A 26,653-nucleotide genomic window follows, 5' to 3' on the forward strand; every position below is an offset into this window, starting at 1 on the left:
GAAGAGATGAGGAATGTCATAAAAGAACTTCCCACAAATTTTTTAAAATAAAACTTTAAAAAAGCTACCATACCCAGATGGATCCACATTACAGAATTCTGTTAAACACTTAAATATCAGATAATCCCTGAAATACTTAAAGTAGCCTAAAGTACAAAGAAAGAAAAAAAATGCAAACTTTCAAAATTCTTTCTATAAAGTTAATATAACATAGATACTACAATCCAACAAATACTAAAAGCATACACACTATATGGACCGATAGCATTTATAAATATTGTTGCAGGAATCTTAAATATCTGAGGATAGAATTCAACAACATATTAAAAAGTACATCATTACAAAATGAGTTTCATTTCAGGAATGCAAAGGTGCTCAATATTAGAAGCTCCATTAATATGGAACATCATATTAATAGAGTTAAGGAGAAAAATTAAACAATCACTCCATAGATGTCAAGAAGACATCTGACAAAAACAAATACCCAATTATGTTAAGAATACTCAGTAAAGTAAGAATTGATGTATAGTCTCTAACCTGATAAATATATATGCCTCAGCAAAAAGCCAACATAAAACAACACTAAAACAAGACCAGAATGCTTTATCTGTCCTTATACTTTAAGACTGTATTGAAGAACTTAGCCAATGCAAGTAGACAAGATAAAGCAATCAAGAATCAGAAAGGGAGAGATTTAGAAAAGCCAAAATAATCAATGGAAAACCACTACAAACTATAAGAAAATTTAGTAAAGTAGCAGGATATAAAATTAGTATACAGAAATGCATAGCTTTCACCTACAAGAAAAATAGCTGTTGGAAAATACAGTGAAAGAGAAAAACAACAACAAAAGCGAGACATAAACTTAAGAAATGTTTAAAACTCTTGAGGAAAACTAGACAACATACTTGAAAGAGACTTGAAAAATAAAAATTCCTACTATGTTCTTCGATAGAAGGATTCAAAAATCATAAAAATGTTGATTCTCCCTGAGTCTGCTCATAAAATTAATGAATACCAATAAAATATCTTCAATTTTCTTCAGGAGCTTAAACAAGTCAACTATAGAGTTCACGCAGAAGAAAAAACAATCCTGAAAATCCAAGGGTATACTGAAAAAGAACAACGAAATGGAGAGCCAACTCTACCAGCTAGTAAATATAGTATAAAAGTCTCTATATTTAAAATTTTGGTATTATAGCATAAAAAGGAGGATGAATGGGACACAAAGAGATTCTGAGGAGAACTCTCCTGTCCTTGGCTGCTGCTATGAACAATTATATAAAGACATGAGGTAGCCACCTGTTGACTGAGGAGACAAGCCTGAGAACTACAGATGATGTTAAGGAAAAAGCCAGTGACATCATTGAGTAGCTGCACCAAAACTGAATTTGTCTCCTCAAGATTTCTTGCTATGTGAGATTGTAAGTGTCTTTAGTGTTTGGACCCCTATTGATCAGGAATATTTTGTTTAATATTTACAGCTGAATGCATTCTAACTGTGTGGGAGACAGCACACAGTTCCCTCTCTGGTATCATGCATGGTGTGAAATTCCAAAAGCCAATATAAACCAGCATGTCATATTGGGATACCATGAAATCAAAAACATTATTTGGAAGAACTAAAGACATGAAAAAATCATCTAGTGATGAAATCTTTTGGCTAAAGGTGAAGTTTATGTGTTAATATTAAAAAAGAACAGTGTGTTGCTTACATCAGAGGAGACGCATAAAAGGGTAAATCAAGAAAAGATATTCACAAGTCTATTCATTCTTGGCCTCTTTGTTCAGAATTAGCTCATAAAATAATTTTACAATTAACTACCTACCTAGGAAACTCCCAGTTGCCCTGGTAGTAAAAAATATCAACCATATACATTTTGCTAGCAGTAAATCTTTGTAGAGCAGGAAGGAACTGATGAAGTGGTTCCCTTATGTTTGGGTGGTTACTTACAGAGGTCATTTATAATCATTTTCCAACTTGATTTTCATGGAATCTTCCATCTCTTAAAAAGAAAGAAAGTGTTCATTTGTGGACACCTCCCATTAGAAAATAATCTCCCAAATGTGATTATTAATTTATTAACGTTCTATTAAATACTGACAATTTTTTATAATATTCATTGAAAAACATAGACGGATCATTCAGTACTTTTAGAAGAAGTCATAGCATCCTTAAAACGAGAGTAGACAGGATACAACAATAAAATATGGACACTTTGACATGAGAAACAAAATCTTCTCCAAAAGAGTTCTCCCACCAGTCCAACCCCCTTTCTTACATTTTTGACCAGTTTCCGTTTTCTCCACATGGTTGGACTCCAATGAGCCAGCCCCAGGAACAGACACAGACACAGACTGGATCCCTGTTTTTATATTAACAGATCAGATCAGCCTCTTCGTGGTGTTCTTTAATGCTCAAGTGAGTAACTATAGTATCTATGATGTAGGAATCTGGTCTTATTTTTACCTACAAACTGCAGAAATGGAACTGCAGTGGTTGGAAGAGTGGCAGCCAGTGAGAAAAAATGCTTCTGTGGGTTATGTGGGGCGGCCAGGAGCACTGGTGGCAGCGGGTGGGGTGCAAAAGGATTATCAGTAGGCAATACAATGCCTGCTTCAGCACAGTTGCAAGTCAACAATAGGGAATCACAGGCTGACTGAGGAAAGCTTCAGTGGGAGGCATGGAGGTGATGGAAAGATAATTCAAAAATTCCCCTGAGTCATAAGAAATACTTTTAAGAATCTATGATCAGTTCTAACATAATTTATCTTTCTGGGACCCACTACTTTCTGAAGCACCTGCTCTTTCAGGCCTCTGAACTTTTACCCTAAATACTGTGATGTGATCAGGAAAAATGATCATTACCCATTGAAATCCTAATTCTCCAGCAGTTAACTTCCATAGAAACAGCCTCTAGAGGAGACGCATCAAAAAATACCCCAGGTTCACTCCAATACCTTATAGCACTTCAGTCTTAAATAAATGGATGGTAGTATTACCATCATAACTATCATTACGATTTTCAAACTTTCAAGCTTTTTTGAAATAAAAGTTGTTATTTCCCTAAAATGCTAAAACCTTTACACACATACAAAAGCATGGCTCAGTTTTTAGAAATTTACATTGCAGCTGCGAGCTCCTAGCTAACTTGGATAATTTTAAATGCAATTAGTACTTTCAGGTAATTGATGTCAGAGTGTGTGTCATATCTCATTCTTTGCGATGTTAGACTGGGTATTTCATCATACCCCAAGATAACTTTGAAAATAGCTTCTTCCAAATTGTCTAGAGCATTTTTACCCCCAAATTAGAGTAGCCAACACAAATGATATACAAGATGTGACTTAAAGATTACTAATTTTTAAATACCTGCCTAAAATTTATATATTGAATTAAATATTTCCTCCTTCAAAGCAGTCACCTTTTGACACTTATACATTCATCCTAAATGTGATCACACTAATTGTCAGGGCCAGGCACTAGTACCACGTGGGGTATGAGAGTCTAATAAACGTTCTGTAATTGACTGGGTCCGTGAGTGAGTAAATAAGTGAAAATAGAGAAATGATTTTAGCGCCTCTTCTTTGAGGACTCTCTTCCAAGCCAGTAACACTGTCATTTTAATTTCTACACTAATAGCAAAACTTTGTGGGTTTGGGGTGAATTTGATTAGTGAAAACATTGCTTAGAACAAGTCTCGGGAACACAACACACAACTGAGTGGCGTAAGAGCACTTAGGGAAACACAGGGCATGACCAAACTATTCCAACTCTGACCTTCTCATAATTGGGCTCTGAAGGCAATACCAGAAATGATTTGAGCATCAACAAAACTCTGAATTAGGCATATCAACTCTAAGGTAACTGCTTTGAAAGGGTATGCTCAGAATAGAAAAACTGGCATGCTAATTTTCTCCAGTTGGACTTATACATTTATGGTCAATGTTTATATTTTTTTAAATGTAACTGAGGGGAAAGGTCCTAGCCTTATGCTAATTTTAAATCCATAAAACCATTTTTTCCCATCTGCAAAATGAAGGATCAAACTAGATGACCTCGTTCAACTTTTTCAGTGCTAACATTCCATAACTGTATAAATAAATAGTTTAAACATTATTCACACATCTTCAACTACTCTTACTAACATTTAGAGGTTTCATATTAAAGGGAACTGTCTCTTTAAATAGCCACAGGACCCCAAGGGAGCAAGGTAAGTGGGCTACACCTCTCTCTCTCTTTCCCTCTCTCTCTCTCTCTCTCTCTCTCTCTCTCTCTCTCTCTCTCTCTCTCTCTCACACACACACACACACACACCCCTCTGTCCTATTAGCAGTAAACTCTCCATACCCAAACAGGGACAATTATAGAGGTCATCATGATAGGTTACATTTGCATCGAATCAGTCATATGAATCATAAATTGACAACACAGCTGCTCTTTAAATGATTGGTCAACTTTTTACGAAGTAGTTACAACTTCAAAAGCGGAGGAAGTGCTTTCAAATGAAAGTATGACAGTAGGCTTGAGTAAGTCCTGCTTCCGACTGTGTCCAAAGTATCTTATTCTGTAGATCCCAGGCTGGGCAGTATCTGGAATGTGCCATTGTATCGTTGCATTGCTAAGACCCAGTAATCCCTTGTGCCAATAGAAACTGTTGGTAGGAAACAAACAAATCCAATTTTACTCTTACAAATGTGTGATTAGAAAAAGGTAGGATTATTTACTAAATGAATATGTGTGGAGTGCCTACCGTAAACAAGGCACTGCTCTAGATATTGAGAGTACAGCAATGAACAAAACAGCTAGAAATACTTTCTAAAAACAGACCTTGAAGAAAGCCTTTTGTAGAAATATCTTTCCTTGTTCTGCCTTTCTAACTACCTAAATTCTTTCTATCCCAGCTAGCCTTACCTGATATGCAGAATACAAGATGTCTCCTGCTTTAGATCTGCTATAGCATCCTTTTAGCCCTTATCATCCTCTGCTTTAACTTGACACTTCTTTTTGCACCTAGATTTATTTTTTTAATATATATTTAATGAGCTAATGTGCCAGACTCTGTGCTTAGAGGTACTGAAAATACAGCAGTGAGTGAAACATGGTCCACTCACTTTCATCGAGCTTATATTCTGCTAGGGCAAGGGTGGGAAGAAAGCAATAAATAAGTAAACCACCAAATAATTTTAAAAGTGGTAAGTGCTTACAGTATGAAGTTGTTGTTTATCTATTTTATATATATTAGTTAGTATCCGCAAGTCTTAAACTCCCAACTTATCCCTTCCCACTCCCTCTCCCCCCTGGTAACTTATGGTGAAAAACAGTAAGAAAATGAATATGTGTGTTCATGTATGACTGAAGCATTATGCTGTACACCAGAAATTGATACAACCTTGTAAACTGACTATACTTCAATAAAAATATGGCCAAAATTCTTTTGGGAATTTGATATCATTAATACCCCATATTGAGCCAGTCTTCCCATTTGTCTTCCCTGCATTACTAACTAACTCTTTTCAGGGCCTAAAAGACAAAATATTCAATAGACTGCTCACCGAGTCTCCCAGGAGGCATCATTATGCACTATCTGCCATGTTGCTGATGTGGCTTCATACTTCTCCACAGTAAGGAAGGTCTGATGCGTCTGAAATGCAATTAATATGACTGATCAGACACCGCATAGTCGCAGAAGAAACCTGTCTATTCATACTCCATACTCCCCTGTTGATTGTATGCTAACCAACCAATACCTAGTGGGAACACATATTAGAATTTCATCCAAATTTTTAGCTTTTCCTCTCAACATTTTATGCAATGTCTCCGGAAAGTTACTTCAGCCAGTCTATTAAAAACCATGACTTTTCCTTAGAAGCCTAATTTAAGCTGATAGCAAATTTTGGAAATTAGAGCAAAGAAGAGACAAAGTAAAACTTGAGATTCAGAAAAGGCTTAAGTCAAATCTTTTCAGGACATGTTGATTGATCTACATTCCAAGACTTTCTCTAGTCACCTCAAGATTTAGGAGGGGAAATGGGAAAGTTTCCTCATCTTTCCATCTCCAGGTAAATGAATTATTAGTAAACATACCTGCTCGAGTGAAAAAACTGAAAAGGATGCATAAATTTTCCTACTGCCTGGGGTGCTGAAACTAATCCTTATATTTTGTCATAACAGATTCTTAGAAATCACATAATAAGCAGATTTTACTTTCTCAGGGGAAAATAAATTTTGCCATATTGGTTTATAATAATTTGTTTTAGGCCAAGAATTCAGCTTCAAATAAAGCACTGATTTAAGTAATATAACAAGTTAAAAGATACAAAGGCCATACATCTCCCAATTTTCTGTAAAAATCTTTACATTATGGCCCTTAAGGACAGGACTTGTGTCTAGTTCACCTTTATCCATCACAGCCCTTTACATCTGTCATTTACAGGTGTTCAAATAAATCATTGTTGAATGAATCACCTATTTACCACTGGGCCACAGGATTATTCAAAATACTTCTTTAATTACTCAATTGACGGATTGTATTCCATAAAGGACTTTTCATAACCACAGTGACTTGTAAAGAGAACTGTTTGTGACCATGTAGGACGGTGACACTGGGGAGTCCCTAGATGGAGTAGGACATAGGGTGGGCCCCAGTGTACAGGTCTAGTGTGCAGATTAGAGAACAAGTCTAGGATGCTGAATGTGTGAACTATGTGACTATCTTCTCCCTGCCTCCCAACCTGAATCTCTTCCAGATACACAATTAGTTGTACAAATTACTTAATCTTTCTAGGCCTCAGTTTATTCATCTGTAAATTAGGGATAATAAAATGTAACTCATTGAGTAATAGTGAAGATTAAATTAGATTCATGTGATGATGTATATAAAGCACTTGGCCTAGCACTTGCAAATAGTACTCATTCAATAAACAGTGGTGAGAGTGTGATGATTACCCATAATAAAGCGTACCAGAAATTGTTTTATGCCAAGTTCCAGAACATTCTAAGAAAGCCATTCTATCTTCATTATAGCTCTTGAAGCATTTTAGTCTCCTGTTCTCCATGGCAATAATGATAATAGTATTTTCCCACCGTAAGGGTATCAGATGACAATCAATCCTGCAGTTTTGCTACAACACTCTTCAGAAAATAATATAAACATGTAAATATTCTGGCATAGATTGAATGCCTGAGAAATTATTTTAAACAGGTGCATGTTGACTATCCAAGCAATAGAATATTTCTCCCCAATATATTTGACACTGTCATACTGCCACAGTTTTATCAGAGCAATAATCATATTTTAATGAACAGAAACGGGAAGACTCATTTGAAAGAAAGGTATCTTGGATTATAAGTGACAATGGGCTCTGGGAAGAATGGCTTATCGATAGAGTGAATGCATTCTCAGTCATAGTAAAAAATCTGACCTTGAAATCACTTTCATAGACTCACTTTCTTTTTCTTCTATATATGTCTTTATTGTTTGAATTTTTGCAATTGTAATGTATCTAGTTATTGCTTGTGTAGTTTTAATAACATACTAATGGAGTTACAAAGAAATAAAATTACTTCACTTTATTCATAGATATGTTACTTGTACTTTATCATATATATTTATACATATATATGTATATCAAAACAAAAAATATGAAATGATATGTAACAGTTAACAGTGATTACCTCTGAAAATTTTTATGAAGAGAAGTACTTTCACATTCTGTTTTAAGCACTTCTCTACCATTTTTACATTGGATTTTATTTCTCATATCATTTTTTAAGATTAGTAAATAAATACCCTATTTGTGCCAGTAGCAAAGAGTAGGGAAATGGTCAATGCTAGAAAAAGTAGAGCACAGGGGACAGGGCTCCAAGCCAGCAGAGCATCCACCCAGGGAACCATGATCATTCCAAAACAATAGAGACCGCACCAGAGGCAGGACTGCTATAGTAGAGGAAAGGAGCAAAGGAATGGAAGGAGCCAAAGATACACTTCAATCTTGGCCATCTGACTATTTTACCAAACTCAGTAGAGTTTTAAAACTGGAATATGTAAATGGGGTTGTATTCAAATCTATGTCTTCTCAAGAGACAATGAGGTTCTCCATGCACTGTGCTACATGTGGTCCTAAGTAGAGCCAATTAAATGCTTCCCATGGGCTTTTTTTTTCCATACTCAATTCTACATTAACTGTTCTCACTGAAAATTTTTCACCCCTACAAAATAAGATGTAAAGCAAGTTGGAACATTTTATCTTTATGTTTCTAACCTCCATGGGGATAGTCAAATGAATTAAAGGCTAAAACATGGATCTGGATTTGCAAAAATAATCATTGATGCTTACCTGGTTTTCTGCCGAATTCTTTGGGTTAGCACCTACAAATATAACTTCAACAACTTCTCCCTGAAAATAAAAACTCAATTTATGAGTTCTAATAAAAGTATTTTTTGCTGTGCTCATATTTGGGCCATTATTTATGAAATGTTCCAGGAGTCTGGGTACCCATATAGATTCTATTCTGTTAAATCAAGTGAGTTTACTTCCTAGAATATTAGAGAAAATACCTTTATACCAATGGACACAGGAATTTTTGACCAACAACTTACTTCTGAAATTTTTGGCCAATGAATTTACTTTTAGTAGATTCAGATATAGAGCTATCATTCAGATTAGTGAGAGCATATAACAAATTAGTGACAGCAAATGACTTCATCAGCCTTTGACATTTTCTTACACCTCCCTCCCACACACATTCAGGAGATGGACTGAATTAAGTGAAAACAGTCAAAACTTTCCATGAGTAACTTATACTTGCACTTACACTTATGCATATAAGATACAAGATGGATTGACAGAGTGTGTGTATTTACCTTCCCATCTGAAACAACTTTAAAAACTGGGTAAATATGTATTAAACAATAGTTTTTAAGAAGTAGGCATCAGGCAATGAAAACATTGATCTCTGAGTAACAGAAAATGAGAGTTGAGCCCTACAATTGTCCCAGCTTAATGCCTTCCAAGAGTTTACAGGCCACAGCACAAGGAGGCAGAATTCAAGCAAAGCTAGGCAGTCTACTAAGTAAAGGAATAGATGTGGGAGTCCATGAAGGCCAAGTAGTCTTAAGTTCATAGGGCAGGGTAACAGAGAAAATAGAGGACCGTAGAGAGGAGAGCTACAGAGAGAGACAACTCTCGAGATTTGACGAACGCTCCCTCTAGCTCTGCATGCATGTAAAGGAACTACCTGAAGTTAGGAAAAGAATCATTTAAAAGAATTAGAGAGAAAATCCCAGGCTCATAGAGAATTGTGAAAAGTTTCTCTTCCCACTAGCTGGACAAGGAGACCTCATAAGTCAAAACAGTTCTACCTCAAGTGTATGGTGGAAGGATTTTCCCTAGAATAACAGTTGCTCTTTCCCTGCCTAAAAACTTGCCAAGACCCCAAAAGATCAAACTCTTTCCAAGTAACTTAATAACATCACAAAACAAAGCTAAAAAATATTTACAGGAATAGAAAAAAATCAGCACTACCGAGATAAAATTCATGATACCTAACATCTAAATTATCAAGCATACAAAAGGGAGAAAAGCACTGTTCATAATGAGAAAACTCTCAATCAAAACTGACCCATAAATGAAGTAGATGATAAAATTAGTAGACAAGAACACTAAAATAGTTCTTAGAACTATTCTGTATGTTCAAAAAGCCAACAGAAAGAGTTAACATGTTAAGTAGACATGTGGAAGACTTATATTTAAAAAAAAAAAAGACCTAATCCAAATCTCTAGAGATGAAAACTACAGTAACTGTAAAGAAAATACACTGGATGGAATTAAAAATTAGACACTGAAGAAGAAAAGATTACTGAATTTGAAGACATTTCGATAGAAATTATACAAAATTTAAAACAGGGGGAAAGACTGAAGAAAATGAATACAGCAGCAGTGAGCTGTGGAACAAATTTAGGCTGCCTAACATATGGATAATTGGAGTTTGCAAAAGATCGGAGAGAGAAAGAAATGCAGAAAAAGATAAATAAATGTCAAAATTTTCCAAATTTACTGAAAACTATAAGCCCACAAGTCCAAGCAGTCCAGTGGACCCTAAGCACAAGAAACATAGAGAAAACGACATCATTTTAGGATTGCTAAAATCAAATCACTTGAAACTAGAAATAAAAAGAAAAAAATAATTCTAAAAACAACAGGAGAAAAAAAAGACTTATTATATGGAGAATATACATAAGGATGACAGCAGTTTTCATTGAAAACGATGCAAACCAGATGACAGCAGAGCAACATCGTAAGGTAGTAGAGAAAAAAAAAAACTGCTAATCAAGAATTCCATAAAGACTAAAAAATATTCTTTAAAAAAAAAGTAATATAAAGACATTTTCAACATGTAAAATAAGGAATAAAAATGTTAAAGGAGGTCCTTTAAGCAGACAAAAAAAAATGACACTAGATGGAAATTTTGATCAACAAAAAGAAATGAAGAGCTCCAGAAATTGTTAACATGTGAGTAAATATAATATTTTCTCTCATTATTTAAATCTCTTTTTAAAAAAAACCTACTGTTTAAAGTAAAAAGAAGAGGCTTGTATCCAGAAGGAACCCTACTTCAGGATGACACCTGCACCCCAATGTTCATAGCAGCACTATTTACAATAGCCAAAACATGGAAACAGCCTAAATGTCCATCAACAGGTGACTGGATAAAGAAGATGTGGTATATTTATACAATGGAATACTACTCAGCCATAAAAACCGACAACATAATGCCATTTGCAGCAACATGGATGCTCCTGGAGAATGTCATTCTAAGTGAAGTAAGCCAGAAAGAGAAAGAAAAATACCATATGAGATCGCTCATATGTGGAATCTAAAAAACAAAAACAAAAACAAACAAACAAAAACAAAGCGTAAATACAGGACAGAAATAGACTCACAGAGAATACAGACTTGTGGTTACCAGGGGGGTGGAGGGTGGGAAGGGATAGACTGGGATTTCAAAATTGTAGAATAGATAAACAAGATTACACTGTATAGCACAGGGAAATATACACAAAATGTTATGATAACTCACAGAGAAAAAAATGTGACAATGAGTGTGTATATGTCCATGAATGACTGAAAAATTGTGCTGAACACTGGAATTTGACACAACATTGTAAAATGATTATAAATCAATAAAAAATGTTAAAAAAAAATAAAGTAAAAAGAAGAAACCATGGCGGAGTCCATAAATTATATAAAGTAAAAACACAAAGACCAGGAAGAGAGAAATGGAAGAACACTACTGGTCAGAATAATCAAAAAAATAAAAATAAAAAACCGAAGGCACAATTATCAGCACCAGGAATAAAACATGTGACATCAATACAGATTCTACAGATATTTAAAAGATAATAAGGAAAAATTGTTAATGACTTTATTCCCCACAAAATCAAATGACAGATGAAATGAAATGGACAAATTACTTGTGACACAGAAGTAAGAAATAAGTGACCTTAATAGTGAAAACTTACCAAATTGTACACTTTAAATATGTAATTTATTATATGTCAATTATAAAACAATAGAAGTATTTTTTAAATTACAAGCTAACAAACAAGTATGTCTTTGCATGACTTACCATGGTACACAAGACCTTTTACAGGTAAGTTCCCACCTGCTGCTCTAGCTTAAGCTTTCTATAGTCTACACCAGAGATGGTATGTCTTGATGGGCACAGTGAACTCCTACTTATCCTCCAAGACCTAGCTCACGTTAAAAACATTAAAAAAAAAAACAAACTTCCATGGATTCAGAATCATTGATGACCATCAGCAGAGATGTGCTGCTTAATTATTTCCCTTCTGTTAACTCCTCTGAATGACTATTATCAATTTAATTTTACTTCTCTTTATTTTCACCAATGAGATTACCAAATTAGTCAATCTCACCAATGTTTCAACAACAATCAATTAGAATTTTCTGCAAAAATTACCATACCCTTTAAAAAGAGCAAGCAGCCCTGCAGACAATTTCATGGTTCACTTGAAAAATAAAATTTATATCTGGTATCTGGTTAGCCAAATTGTCCTAATCCTTAAAAATGTTCTTTCTCTTATTTTTTTTCCTACAATCGCAATTTCCTGTTCACTCACACTACACAATGAAAGACAACTCCACTACAGATACAATATACCAACTAGTATAGAATAGGCCTTTCTGACACAACACAGTTAAGAGGTCAATATGTCCTCTCCCCCAAAAAAGCAACTATATATATAGACAAAACTGTCAAAAAGAACCATTTTGGTTGAGAAATGTTTATTCATTAAAACTACTAAACTTCGAGTAAATACAGTGCAAGTCCTTGGTGTTCTTACCAGGGTTGCCCTCATCCTCTGTGGTACTGTAGTTCAACCAGAGTGGGGAAGGCCATGAAATCAACAGCTTTTATGCTGCTGCCAGAAGGACTCACTTGACTCAAAACATAGCCATTTAAAGTGGTGATCTTCATGGGAGGTAAACACTGAGGGTTAGTGGCTAAAATGATGGATTAGTTGATGATTTAATAGTTTGGAGGGAAGTAAGATAACTATCACGGTCTTAATAAGCTCTTCTCCTATCCTGAACTGACCAGATACTATGTGCATACATAGCAGAGAACAGAGCAGACCCAAAACACCCATATATCCCTGGCCAGTGGAGCCAGGGTGTAGGTGCAGAGGAGACACAAGAGAACTCAATGAAAATTAATATCTGGGGAAAGCTGGGAAAAAGTTTGAATGCATACTCCAACCTACACAGATCTAACAGCAGAGACCGAAATTCGTACTCCTTGAGCCATCTAAGCATAAATTCTGACCAAGTTTAGCTGAACATTAAGTTCTATAATCACAGAACCAACACGAGAGCCAGACTTAAAATCAAATTTAAAAAAAAAAAACTAAGCAAAGGTATTAGCAGCCACACATTGCAGGAGACCCACAATTTACTAATTAGTCCAGTCAAATTGTAAGTAAGCAAACAAACAAGCTTAAATAACAAAAACTCTGGAGTGGGGAGGTGAAGCTAGAATCCAGAGTTGTTACAAAGTATTGAAAACTATGCAATATTCAACAACAACAACAACAACAAAAAAAAAAATGAGATGCTCATACAAGAAAGTTTCAGCCATACTAGGAAAAAAGCAGCAATCAAAACTGCTTCTCTGTGTCACCAGAAATTTGATTTAGCAGGCAAAAACTTCAAAGCGACTATTATGAAAATGTTCAAGAACTAATATAAATCATGCTTAAAGACTAAAGGAAAGTATAATGACAATAGACTTAACAAATAGAGAACCTCAGTAAAGAGGATTTTCTGGAATTGAATATCACAACTGAAATGAAAAATTCACTAGAAGGGCTTAACAGCAAATGTGAGATGACAGAAGAAAGGATAAGTGAACTCAAACTTATCAGTACTAATTATCCTATCTAAGGAATAGAGATTGGAAAAAGGATTGAAGCAAAATTAACAGAGCCTCAAAAACATGTGGGACAACATCAAGTATACTGACATTCACAAAAGAGAAATCCAAAAATTAGAAGAAAGAGAGAAAAGGACAAAAAAAAGCTTTGAAGAAATAATGGATAAAAAATTCCCAAATTTGGAACTCAAAAAATCCCAAGTAGGATAATCACATTTAGATATATTGTGGTAAACTGGTGTTAGACACAGACAAAAAGAAAATCTTGAAAGCAGCAAGAGAAAAATTACTCATTTCTTACAGGGAAATTACAATAAAATTTACAACTGACTTGTCATTAGAGAGTGAAGGACAGAAGACAACAGAATAAAATTTTCTTTTGAAGTGACAAAAGAAAAAAAAATTTCAATCAAGAATGCAGAGAAACTATTCTTCAAAAATAAAATAAGTCCATTTCAGATAAACAAAGGCTGAGAAAATTTGTTAGCATAACTGTCTTACAAGAAATACTACAGAAAGTCCTTCGGGCTGAAAGAGAATGATGCTAGATAGTAATTTAAATTCTTTAAAAAATAATAATAAAGAGCACCAGAACTGGTAAATATGTAGGTAAACAAAAATATTCTATAAATAAACTTTTTCATATCTTCTTTCAATGTCTGTAAAAGACATAAGGTTGTATAAAACAGTAATTATAACACTATATTATCACATTTATAACAGATGTAATATGTGACAATAATATCACAAAAGATGGGAATGGAAAAAAGATATTGGAAAAATCTTTTTATATTTTTTGAATTAAGTTAGTATTATACTAAAGTAGATTGTGATTAGTTAAGATGCAGATTATAGCCCTCTGACATAATGAAATATATATTTGGTCTCTGCCCCCATTTCCTGGTACTTAGCTCCTAAAACCCTTAGAATATCTGAAGTAAAGTGTCTTTTGTATGCTAATAAAATGACTGGTGGCTGGGGGCTTCTGGATGACGTTAGATGGGAGCTAGTTGCCAGGGGAACAAACCATGTGATTAGAGAGTTAGAACTTTCAGCTCCAACCTGCTGATCTCCAGGAAGGGGAAAAGAGCTGGAAGTTGAGTTAACCACCAAAGATCAATCAAGCCTACTTAATGAAGCCTCCATAAAAGTCCCTTAAGTATGTGATTTGGGGAGCTCCCAGGTTGGTGAATGCGTGGAGATTCTGGGAAGGTGGCATGCCTGGAGAGGGCATGGAAGCTCTGTGTTCCTTTCCCCAGAACTTGCCCTATGCATCTCTTCCATTGGTTGTTCCTGAGTTGTAAGCTTTTATAATAAACGTAATCTAGTAAGTAAACTATTTTCCTGAGTTCTGTAAGCCGTTCTAAAAAATTATTCAACCTGAGGAGTGGGTCACAGGAATCTCCAATTTATAGGCAGGCTGTGAGAGGCACAGGTGACAACTTAGATTTGCCATTGGTGTCTGAAATATGTATGGGCAGGGGGAGGGTGCAGTCTTGTGAGACAGAGCCCTTAACCTGTGGGGTCTGTGCCAATGGCAAGTAAGTGGCATCAGAATTGTAGGACATCAGATTGGTATCTACAGAGACCTGGAAAACTACTTAGTGGGGGGCATGGAGGACCTTCATATATCGGAAGTATTGAGAGTAGAGTACTGAGAGACAAAATAGTTCTTTTTCAAGTCTCTAAAATAACTACTAGGAAAATAGCTACAAGTATATACAGTAAAAAATCAACAGAGGAATAAAAGATGTATACTAAAGCAAAAATAACCCAAGCATCCACCTGAAGAAATGAGAAGAGCAAAATAAAATCAAAGCAGGCAGAAGGAAAGATTAAACACTAGAGCAAAAATCAGAGAAATAGACAAACAGTAGATAAAATCAATGAAGCTAAAAGCTGGCTCTTTGAAGACCCAAGTGAGCAAAATCAGGAAGAAAGAGGGGACATGATTACTGACTCTACAGAAATTTAGAGAATTATAAGGGAATATTATGAACAAGTTTATCCCAACAAATTAGACACTTATACAAAATGAAGAAATTCCTAACAATAAGTTAAACTTCTAGAAAGATACATAAATGACTCAAGAAAAAACAGAAAATATGAATAGACCTAAAACAAGTAAAGGAATTGAATTAGTAATTTAAAATTTTGCTATAAAAAGAAGCCCAAATCCATATGGTTTTGCTGGTAAATCTGATCCAGTATTTAAAGAAGAAATAATATCAATCTTTTGCATATATTTTCAGAAAATATAAAAAGAAACACTTCCTAATCATTCTTTGAGACCAGTGTTACCCTGATACCAAGGGCAGACAAAGCCAACATGTTAAAAGAAGACTACAAATGCCCCTCATGGATGCAAGTACAAAACTCTTCAGCAAAATATTAGCAAACCAAATTTAACAACATATAAAAAAAGATTATATACCATGACTAAATGGCATTTATTTAATCTGAAAGTCAACTGATGCAATACACCATATTAATAGAATAAAAAACAAAAACCACACAATCACCTCAATTCTGTGTCTACCTCAGTAGACACAGAAAAGCATTTGAAAGAATTCAACACCTATTCTTTACAAAAACTGTCAAATTAGGCATAGAAAGGCAATTTTTTTCAACCTGATGAAGGGCATCTACAAAAATTCTAAAGAAAACATCGTACATCGTGACTGATTACTTTTCACTTTTCCTCCTAAGATTAGAAACAAGACAAGGGTGTCCAGTCTTACAACTTCTTTTCAACATTGTATTGGAGACTCTAGCTAGTGCAGTAAGGAAAAACAATTAAAGATATTCAGAAAAGAAATCCAGAAAGGAGTAAGTGAATATGTGTTTATTCACATATGACATGATACTATTCACAGAAATTTCTAAGGAATCTGCACCACCAAAAACTCCATCAGAACTAATAAATGATTTAGCAAAGTTGCAGAACACAAGATCATTATAAAATAGTAGTGGTACAAATCCTGCTTCATCTCTATTTGCTTTTCCTATCCTTGATTTGAGAGACACGTTTTCTGTGCTGCAATGAATGGTTCCATGACTATCCCTTCAAAAAGAAAAGGAGTAATTTGGATTTTAGAAATTCCATTTTCCATAATTACCACCTAAAAAATGAATATTTCCCCATTCTCATGTTTGCAGAGCCTCTGCAGACATAAGAATAAATATCAAAATTATTGTTGCTAAGTCCTGGTCCATGGCATGATTCGAGCCAGCGGTGACATTAAACCACATCTTTTCCCCCCATCCCTAAACACAGGCATCTGAAGGATCCCAAGATCTCTTTGCGAGTCTTACCACCGTGTATGTAGATTTCACTGGCTGCAGGACATCCCCAAAATTTTTGCCTATGGGTGCTCTATCCGCAATATTAGGAATTAATGGCGTTATCAGCTGTTGGAAAAATGGAGGCTCTGGACCTCTGCTCAGGTTGGCTACTGTGTCCTAGAACAGAGAGCATTTGCTTAAGGAGCATACAATGTAGAGTCAAAGACCCTCTCCCCAGACTCCAACCGCCTAGAATACCTCCATTAAAGGAAGCACACACACACTCTCTTTCTCTCCTCCTCTCCCTTTCCCTCTCTGTCTCTTCCCCAAGAGCTAACAACCGTACCAAAATGTGAGGGGAACTTTCCTGAAACGTGAGCCTAAATGTCCATAATCTAAGCTTTTCTCACTAGAAGAAAGTTTGGGTCACAGGCAGCACTTTCACTCCTCTAAGCGGTGTAATCCAGTGATGAGCGTGTAAGCTAGGAATCCTGCTCTGTGCGTTTACATTCTGGGATAGCCATGTTCTAGTTGTGCGACTTTGGACAGGACTCTAACACACGATAAGCCTCTGTAACGGGACACTGTAACCATTCTAATTTTTAAGCAGTGTTGAGCCTCTCTTATCCAAAGTCATAATCACATTTTTTCCCCTAAATTCTTCTCTGTGCTAATTAAAGAATATAATAAATGTATTTTTTTAACTTAAAAGTTCAGATCAGCCTATATCATGACTGGTTTAACCTATGTTTTCCGCAAAACTTGCCACCTTTAAAGTGCCATCAAAGTGCTAATCTCAAATTTTAAATAGCCCTTTATATGTATTTAACGTACTTTAATCCTCACTTTATGTATTTAATCTTCACAACAGCCATATAATTTACTTATTATCATTTCCCATTTTGCAAATGGGAAAATAGGCTTGCAAGTACTCAGTGTTTTTTTGTCCAACATCACATAGCTATTCTTAGATACATAACCATAAAATTGTGAAACTAATTTCCACAAAATGAATCACACTTTTCTTCCTAAATATCACTATAAAATTTGATGACTCTATTTCCATGGAAAGAGCTATAAACCTATAATTGTATGAAAGTTAAACAGCAGTTATTATAGGTTTACACTTTTCTGTATAATCTGAATAAACTATAAACAGTTATAGCTTTTATGGCGAAAAATAAAAATAGTTCTACTTTGAAAAAAAAAAGTATCAAACCTAAAATTGAGAGGAATATTACAATCAACAGTAACCAGGTAATTAAAATATATCCTAAGTAAATGCCTTATACTGAAACTTCAAATACACAGTCAATAACTAATTAGGGAGAGGTATATGAAATTGCCAATGTTCACTGTTTTGACCCACAGAAACAGCAGTTTCATTTGTTTCAATTTAATATATCTAAGCTCTTTCTTTGAAAAGGGCTTTATGTCTTTGCTATGTTATAACTGTCTCACAGCCTTTACTGGGGCTTATATGGTATCATACAAGGGCCCATTTATTATCTTAAGTTCCTTATCCTGCTTATTGACAAGTCTTCGATACCAGAGGGCACCTTCATATATAAACTGTATCCCCAAGAGAAGATTTCCACAAGTGGAGTTCCTTTAAGTAAGCTTGTTTAGGTGCACATATTCTCGTTAGGTACAACATGTATGTACATGACAAGATACTGTTGTACCTCATCAAATCTAAGCCTCCATTGATATAACAATTATTATTATTTTTGAACCACCAGGAAAGTAAAAACATGCAGCTAATTATAAGGTTCCTTTGATTGGAAGATACGTCCCAATTTCAGAGATGTTATAATATGGAAAATTGGCCTCTCAGAATTGATGACCTGCCCAACTGATGAAGCGACTAGAGAGGATCTGGCCAGAGTTAGGGACCGGTGGTTCAGCTCCCAGTTACAGTAAACTTGATCACTTATCATCTCTGAACCTATTTGCTCAACTGAGAAATAGGGGGAAATGATACCTCCACACTCACACGATGATTGTGAGGATAATATGGGATAATATATATGAAAAAAGCGGTCACCACCAAGATGTTAACTGACCCTGAATTTATTTTATCAGTTTCATTTTTTAGAGATGCCTCACAGCTACAATATTTTTAAATATAAAGATTTTCAAAGAAACCGAACACTCAAAGCCAAGGTCTCTTTTGCTTCCCCTTTTGCATCTCCCCAGCCCTGAGACACACATACAATTTTTGATTACCGTAGCAATGGCCTTAGCAAGGACTCTGAAAAGCTGGATGTAAGCAGACAAAGTATGCGGTCCATAAATTGTGGATGCTGCCTCGTACCGCTGAGCCTGCAGGAGAGTCAGAGCAGAGTTGCGCACCATTCTGCCTATTTCGATGCATTGACAGAGGTGTTGCATTTTAGGTAAGGGGTGACGCTTGGACATTGCACATAATCCAAGCTGACATAATTCAAGACGAATTATGACAAAGGAGAGTGGGCATTTCCATTTACCAGCTAAAGTAAATGGCTCTCATCAACTGCATGTTAAAAGCAGTGAATTCTCTTGACTTATGCCATTAGCTGTCAGTCCATTTAACCTGAAAGAGGGTAACAGCTCCTGAGTTTGTCTATTTTAAGTGCTTGGGATATAAATGCTTCCTGCCAAAGAGTACTGCAGGAGAAAAAGAATGAGGAAAAATGAGAGTCTTGGTAACTCCTAGATAAATTGAGTGGTGATAGTATTATCTGAAAAAGGACATTTAAGCCATCATAGAACTATCAAATAGAACAAAATACATCTCCTTTTACCTGAGCTCCAAGACTTTGGTTGTTCCACAGAAACCTCAAATTAGTCAAATCTAAAATGGAAGTCATCACTCCAAATACATCAGCTTTCCCTGTGACATTCTTCATCCCATTGAATGCCATCCTTCCAGTCTCCCATGCCAGCATCATCTGGCAGTCATCTTAGACCTCCCTCTTTCCTTCATCCTATATCCTATATGTCTCCAAGCCATCATTGCTTAAAATTTCTTGAATTCTTTCATTTTCCTCTATCTGTACTGCTTTTAACCTTGTCAAACCCTTAGTTCTTACCCAGATCTTAACTACAGCTTTTTAATCAGTTGTCTGTCTCCATACTTGCCCTTCCAATTCATTTTTGACACTGCCATCCTTTCCAAACAAATTTGATCATAGCATTCCTTCCTTTGAACTCTACTGCAGTTCCCCAAAACCTTCCCTATGGAGTCAAAGCTCCGTAACATAGTATAAAAGACTCTCCATGGACGAACCCCTGCCTCCCACTCTAGCCCCATCTCACTATGCTCACTATGCTGATTCCATGGCACTCAACTAATTACAGCCCCTTAAATGTACTAAGTGTGCCCCTCTGGACCTTTGCATGTGTAGCTCCCTCAATATGGAACACCTTCCATAACTTTCATTGGCTTAATGTGTCCTCACTCATTCTCAAGAACTCAGACAAATGTTCCATCCTGCTGAAAAATCTGCCAGGCCCCAACCTCAAATACCCATTCTAAACTGGTGCTCTTTCTCTTTGTTTTCACATCACCTTGTGCCTCTCTTTCAGAGAAATGTAATCCTCTGCTTTCCTCTATGTCTTTACTAGACCATATATTCTAGTGGTCTTGAGGACCCAGGGAGATTCTTATTCATTGTTATGCCCAGATGATTGTTAGTAGAGTATCTGTCACAAAACATACGAATGAATGAATGAATGAATGAATGAATTAATTAATTAATACTAACCCTTGCATGTCCCTAAACCAGGAGACAAGCTAGCAGGCATTCCTAACTTTATGCGTGCCATGGACTCCTTTGGCAGGAGGACTTGAGGCCTATGGATCCCTCTCAGAGTATTGTTTTTAAATACACAAAATGCTAGGTTGACAAAGGAAACCAATTAGACTGAAATCAAACAATAATAAACCAATTTTGGGAGAGTAACTGTGCTTCTCTGTTATGCTATTGAGTAATAAGATCTAGTAGCAGATCTGATAACTGCTATGACTTTAAAGTAGCAGGGAGAGTAAAAGATACTTCCAGGTCTGCAATAACTCTATGCAATATGGAAAACGTCATGGTTCTAACTGGTGACAAAGTCAGAGGTACTGCTAATATTACTGTCATTTGTTGCCTACATTCCTAATTGAAAGAAATGCCAAGTGACAGTCACAGATAAGTGAAAAATGGATAAATGAAAGCATACTCCCATCTAAGTTTACCCCAATTAAGAACCTTCATTCAACAGGATCTCCTAGAAAACAGGGACCTTCAGTGAAGTCAACAGAGGGCAGTGGGGCGGAGTCCATTGCTGGAATTACTGAACAGTCGTCAAGGGGCAGACTGTGGCCACATTATGGATTGCCAGGTTATACCAGCAGAGATGTTAGAAACCATTAATTGTGGAAGTCTACACTGTTTTCACATTTTTAACCACTATTATTTAAAAGTCATTGGGCTGTATCCTGTACTATTTGTAAACAAACAAACAAACATTACCAGCCTCCCTACTTTTTTTGAAGCTCTGTTTATTAATCTGCATCATGGATATAATAATAACCTACTTCAGGGCTTATGTGAGGATTACTTAAGATCACGTTGACAAGGCGCTTAGCAAGTGCATTCAATAAATAGTAGCTATCAGTGGGAGCTTCCCAGGCTCTACAGAAGCTGAAGGCACCAGAAACATTACGGACAGAGTTGGGAACGTTGTATGCCATAACCCAGGCTTATTATCAGTTCCCCTGACAAAATAATATATTTCAGGGAAAGTGGAAGTCAGTGAGACTAGAATTCTGAACTGAACTTGGAAATGATAAACCTAGAACTCCCAAACACAACCTCTGGCTTATCATTCTCCTACCTGCCCTGACAAAATCATCTCTCAAAAACATGTTTAAAGAAGTCCAGAAAGAAACTGTGCATTTGACGCAATAGTCTTGACCAGGGTATCTCATTTAAAACACAAGAACTTGTTACTTTACCTGGTATTCTTCATAAGTGGTAATGTAGTGCGTATATACGTTACATAGACCCGAAATAACAACGGTCATATTTGGCATCCCATAAGCTGCAAATTCCTAGGGGGGAAGGGAGAGCCCTGTAAAAGTACTCTTCATCTTAAAGTGTATTATCATCTTAGTTATACTCAACGTGTCTAATTATAAATATGAATCATTACTGTAAGGTATCTATTTAACAGTATTTTTCCTAAAGATCAAAACTGCCTAGAATACAGGAATATCAAAAGATCCTTTAGGAAAAGTTAGAGCCACATTTCTGTACTACAGTTGGGCAAGACAATGGATCTAGGAAGAGTTAAAGATTGCACTTTGCAGATGCAGAATTTTCTTATTACTAAAATATAGATAGTTTTATCAATTTCCTAAAAAGTATAATGGGAGCATATTAGCTAACATATTAGCAAACATATTAGCTAGCATATTAGCTACAGTAGTTATTTCCAGCTCCAAATAATAAGACACTTGTTGGCTATGTCACTTTAAAACCAGTTACAATACCTTCTGAATATAAAGAAAATCACAAATATAGATAAAATACAGGATTTTCAACATGTGTTAGATTTTTACTTAGACAGGAATTTAAGATACTAATGTACTTGTGGTCATTTACTACTGAATCCATGAAACCATTACCAGTTTTTAATTAATAGTGTAAAAGTGCAAATAAAATATTTTAACCTATTATAGTTCCCTTATATTTTTTGTTTGTTCTGATGCCATCAGTATCTCATATTCAATTCCAGCCATCACTTTCAAGAAGTGTGAAACTCTGGTCATCTTAGCAAAGATTAATTTAAAAGGTACCAGATCATAGGGATAGAATTCTTTTCTCTTCACCAAATAAAAATGCATAGGTATTTTATTTCATTTTTAACTTACTTCTTGAACTGCCTGCCGAAGTCTTCGTCCAGACATGGTCCTAAGTCAAGAAAACAGAATTATCTAGGTGTTTTCCTATTCAGAACGTATGCATGGTATACAGAAAGACTCGTAGTGAAAACCAAAAAGTTATCACAGTCATCACACAGTAGTAAAGTGTGCAAGTTAAAGTTGAGCTTTTCATTCTCACTGTCCTAGCTTTGAAACAAATCCTAAACTGAAAACAGACAACTTGGAAAAAGACAAAATCAATGAATATCACTAGCAAAAGATCGCAATCATTCTCCATTCATTGATTCAACAGTTGGTTGCATTCTATGTCAATAAGAGCTGACATAAGTAGACAGTATACTATCCCTGCCTGCAACGAATTTATTTACTTCATTCATTTAATCCTTAAATAAAATACTGGGCACCTACTACATACCAGGCTCACTTTGAAGTGCTAAGGATTCAACAGTATGGAGCTTACAGTCTAGGGTTGATCAACAAGCAAAAAAGAAAAAAAAAAAGTGAGATGACAGTAAGTGCTATGGAGAATACAAAGCAGGATAAGGATGAAAGAGAAAGGTGGTGGTCATCGTGGTGATGCTCGCGGTAGTGATGGTGGTGGTAGTGCAGATGCTGTAGTGATGAGGTGCTGGTGGTGGGAGTGCTGGTGGGTGAAGACAGTGTTATGTAGTATAAGCAGGACTGGCATTTCTGTCAGAATTTTAAGCAGAGAATTGAAGGAATCAAAGTTGGCCCTGGGGATAACTTGAGGGAAAGTGTTTCAGGCAGAAGGAACCTTAAGTTCAAAAGCCCTTGCAGATACTACCTACCATATATAGAGTGGATGGATGGCAGGGTCCTGCTGTGTGGCGCGGGAAGCTGTATTCAGTACCTTGTGATGGCCTGCAATGGGAACAGTGTGAAAGGGGATATGTGTATGCATGTACGTATGTATGGCTGGGTTGCTGTGCTGTGCACCAGGGACTAACACAGCACTGTGGGCCAACTATGCTTCAATGGAAAAAAAAAAAAAAGATATGAAACCAAATGTTAACTGGAATAATTTCTATTATTAGGGATTGCAGTGATCATTATTTTATTCTATTTTCTGTTTCTTTATTTTATTGGGTTTTCTTGCTAAAAGCATTGTATTACCTTTATAATCAAGGGGAAAATTAAGCTCAACAAATATCTTTTGGCACTTAAAAAAAAAGCCCTAAAGGAGGAGTATGCTTGGTAGTCTGGGAATTGCAATGAAGCCGAGGTGGATGAAGCAGGGGTCAGCAAGGGGGAGTGGTATGAAATTGGATTAGAGAGTTTGCTAAGGGCCCTGTAGGATGTTATAAGGGTTTAAGGATTTATTTGGAGAACTGGGAAGCCATGGGGATCTGAGCAGCGACATGATTTAACTTACGTTTTATACAGATTACTCTGGCTGTAATGTTGAGGAAAAGACTACAGATGAGTAAGGGAGAGAGTGAGAAAGTGAGGCAGGAAGTTATTGCAGGAATCCAAGGGAGAAATAATGATGGCTCAGACCCAGGTTGAGGGGGTGCAGGGAACGATAGAAAGTGTTAAATAAAACATACAGAATTTGCTGAAGGATTGAAAGTGGGGAAAATTGAAAAAGAGAAAATTCAGGGATGACTCCAAGATTTAGGGCCTGAGCAGTGGAAAGATATGAAATTGCTACTTACTAAGATAGGAAAGATAACACAAAGAGTGGATATAACACATTTCCATGTTTTTAATACCTCAATTGATTGTTTCAAGCACTTATATATTTTATATTCAAGTCTTTCTACTGACATAATAATTCACTGCACCATTGTAATTTGGAAATAATAACTTTTCAAATTACCCACTAGAAATATGCACAGAGAGGTTTATTCTTCCGAGGGTATTTGTCACTGTTGCCAAACAGCACAGTAAGATACAAAGGAGTCAGCACAGAATTATCTGTCCATAATAAGAAGTGATTCCAACACAAAGACATTCACAGTAATTACATGTATGACAACAAAATAAAAAAAGAGGAACTTACGTAAATTCCCCAGGGATGGCAGTGATGGCAAAGGACCCAAGAGTAATAATCTGAACATCAACAATTTCTGGGTGCCATGGATGAGGTTTTGACATCTAAGAACCCAGAACATGAAAACTGTATTAGAAATATTATTCTTTCTATGGTCAAGAGACAGCTGATGCTCTCAGAAAATTCCCCTTTATTAAAGGATTTTAAATATTTCCAGCTGTTTTGGGTGTTTTATCCTACTATCACAGATCTTCTTTCTAACATGATGTAGTACCAAATATTCTATCTAGTAAGAATGTGAATCCCAAATACTAGTATCCCATTAATCAGGACTTAATTTCTCACCAATGAAGTTTTTGGCGGATTTGTCATAGTGTAACCACAATGTGTAACAGATAACCAAGGGTTCTCCTAGATTGTTGTGGTGAGCATTGTATACACGACGAATAAGGAATTACATCGTTTGGAATAGCTCAAGTTAATGATTTCTCTTTTTACTCTAATGGCACTTTAAATCTTCAGTTACCAAGTGCTGCCTTACTTTTTAAGCTTTCTCCAAGAGAATTTATCCTTTATCATATTCAGATTAGTGTAGAATCCTTCCCTCTATTCCTTCATTTCCCCCACTTTTTTCTCCCTGAAGAATTTTAATTAAATATTAGAAAAAATTATATTTAAAAATTTTTCTGTGTCAAAAATCCATGATATTATAAGCACTGGCATGACCTTTTGAGGTCTAGAATATGAAAATCCATGCTCCAAAGGAGTATTTAAAGAATATTGCTTTAGTTAATAATGTTGCCTGAATTATGAGAAAATAACCTGAGATGTTTTTCTCTGCAAAAAACTGTGTTCACTCTTGTCCTGGAGTCAACATTAATGAATTCTGAATAAAATAAATGTTAATCTATTCTTCCTGTTCCACTGTTTTAATTGTTTCAGTTATTTATTATAGATACAGAAAATGTAAGTCAGCATATTTAATAATCATATCCCTTATTTCTTAGACTCACAGCACCTCTATTTTTGATATTAAAAATTTGATGTGGGAACATCTAAATAACACACAGATCTACACTTCAACACAGATCTACTGTTCATATCTGACAATTCATGAATTTAAAAATAACTATACACTAATTTCACCATTATAATCAAAATGCATTACCATTCCAGTGGGAAGAAGGATTGGCTTTGGTTTATGGCATTCTTTGAGTTCTTCAGATGGCTTGCCCAGGATCTGATCCCGAATAATGTCCCAAAATGGGTCCCCTACTGTTGTCCCTATTAGGAATGTTATGATTAATATCATTCCAACACTGAAAAGTGTCACCAATTTGACAAATGTTATACAACAATGCATCATCCTAAAATAGGAACCATTATTTAATTAGACCATCCTTGTGGTTGATAGAATAAAAGAATATGAAAACAAATGTATGCATGATTGAAACATTATGCTATACACCAGAAATTGACATATTATAACTGATTATTGACTATACCTCAATAAAAAAAAAGAATATATATATTGTTCTACATCCTTAAAGTTTTGTTTTTATTGCTCATCCTCAACCATGTTGGAAATAAAAACAATATGATATAATTAAATGTAGATCTATCAACTCAACTTTGTCCTATTTTGAAAACCTGAAGTACCAGTTTTTTGACTTGTGGTCCCTAAAGACACTCTTTTGAATCTCCACTTAATTCTGTACACACACACACAAGCACATGCGAGTAATAAAAAACCACCACCAAGCCTAAAATCCACAATCTGGGGGAAAGTTAGTTAACTACAAAACCTAAGAGCTTAGAATCTATTATCCATTAGGAAACTATAACAACTATAAACATAAATGGACGTAATAGGAGAGCACAAAAATACATGAACCAAAACTGATAGAAATAAAGGAAGAAACAATCAACAATAATAGTTCGAACTTCAATAACAGATAGAACAACTAGTGAGAAGATC

At 35.6% G+C, this 26,653-nt stretch overlaps 1 protein-coding gene across 2 annotated transcripts in view; it reads right to left on the minus strand.

The window, feature by feature from the left end:
* Positions 1 to 2,001: 2,001 nt before the first annotated feature.
* Positions 2,002 to 26,653, minus strand: part of LOC105105273 (neutral ceramidase) — an 82,046-nt gene continuing 57,394 nt past the window's right edge. For both annotated transcript variants that reach the window (XM_031461318.2, XM_031461319.2), the window contains 9 exons: positions 25,844 to 25,959; positions 24,685 to 24,779; positions 22,650 to 22,689; positions 21,732 to 21,827; positions 18,974 to 19,069; positions 16,775 to 16,921; positions 8,341 to 8,400; positions 5,557 to 5,645; positions 2,002 to 4,655 (listed from right to left, as the gene is read on the minus strand). In XM_031461318.2, the coding sequence (XP_031317178.2) occupies positions 4,463 to 4,655; positions 5,557 to 5,645; positions 8,341 to 8,400; positions 16,775 to 16,921; positions 18,974 to 19,069; positions 21,732 to 21,827; positions 22,650 to 22,689; positions 24,685 to 24,779; positions 25,844 to 25,959 (932 nt within the window). In that variant the 3' untranslated portion in view covers positions 2,002 to 4,462. The remainder of the gene's footprint in view (positions 4,656 to 5,556; positions 5,646 to 8,340; positions 8,401 to 16,774; positions 16,922 to 18,973; positions 19,070 to 21,731; positions 21,828 to 22,649; positions 22,690 to 24,684; positions 24,780 to 25,843; positions 25,960 to 26,653) is intronic.

The sequence above is a fragment of the Camelus dromedarius genome, chromosome 8, assembly GCF_036321535.1.
Source record: "Camelus dromedarius isolate mCamDro1 chromosome 8, mCamDro1.pat, whole genome shotgun sequence".
Taxonomy (NCBI): domain Eukaryota; kingdom Metazoa; phylum Chordata; class Mammalia; order Artiodactyla; family Camelidae; genus Camelus; species Camelus dromedarius.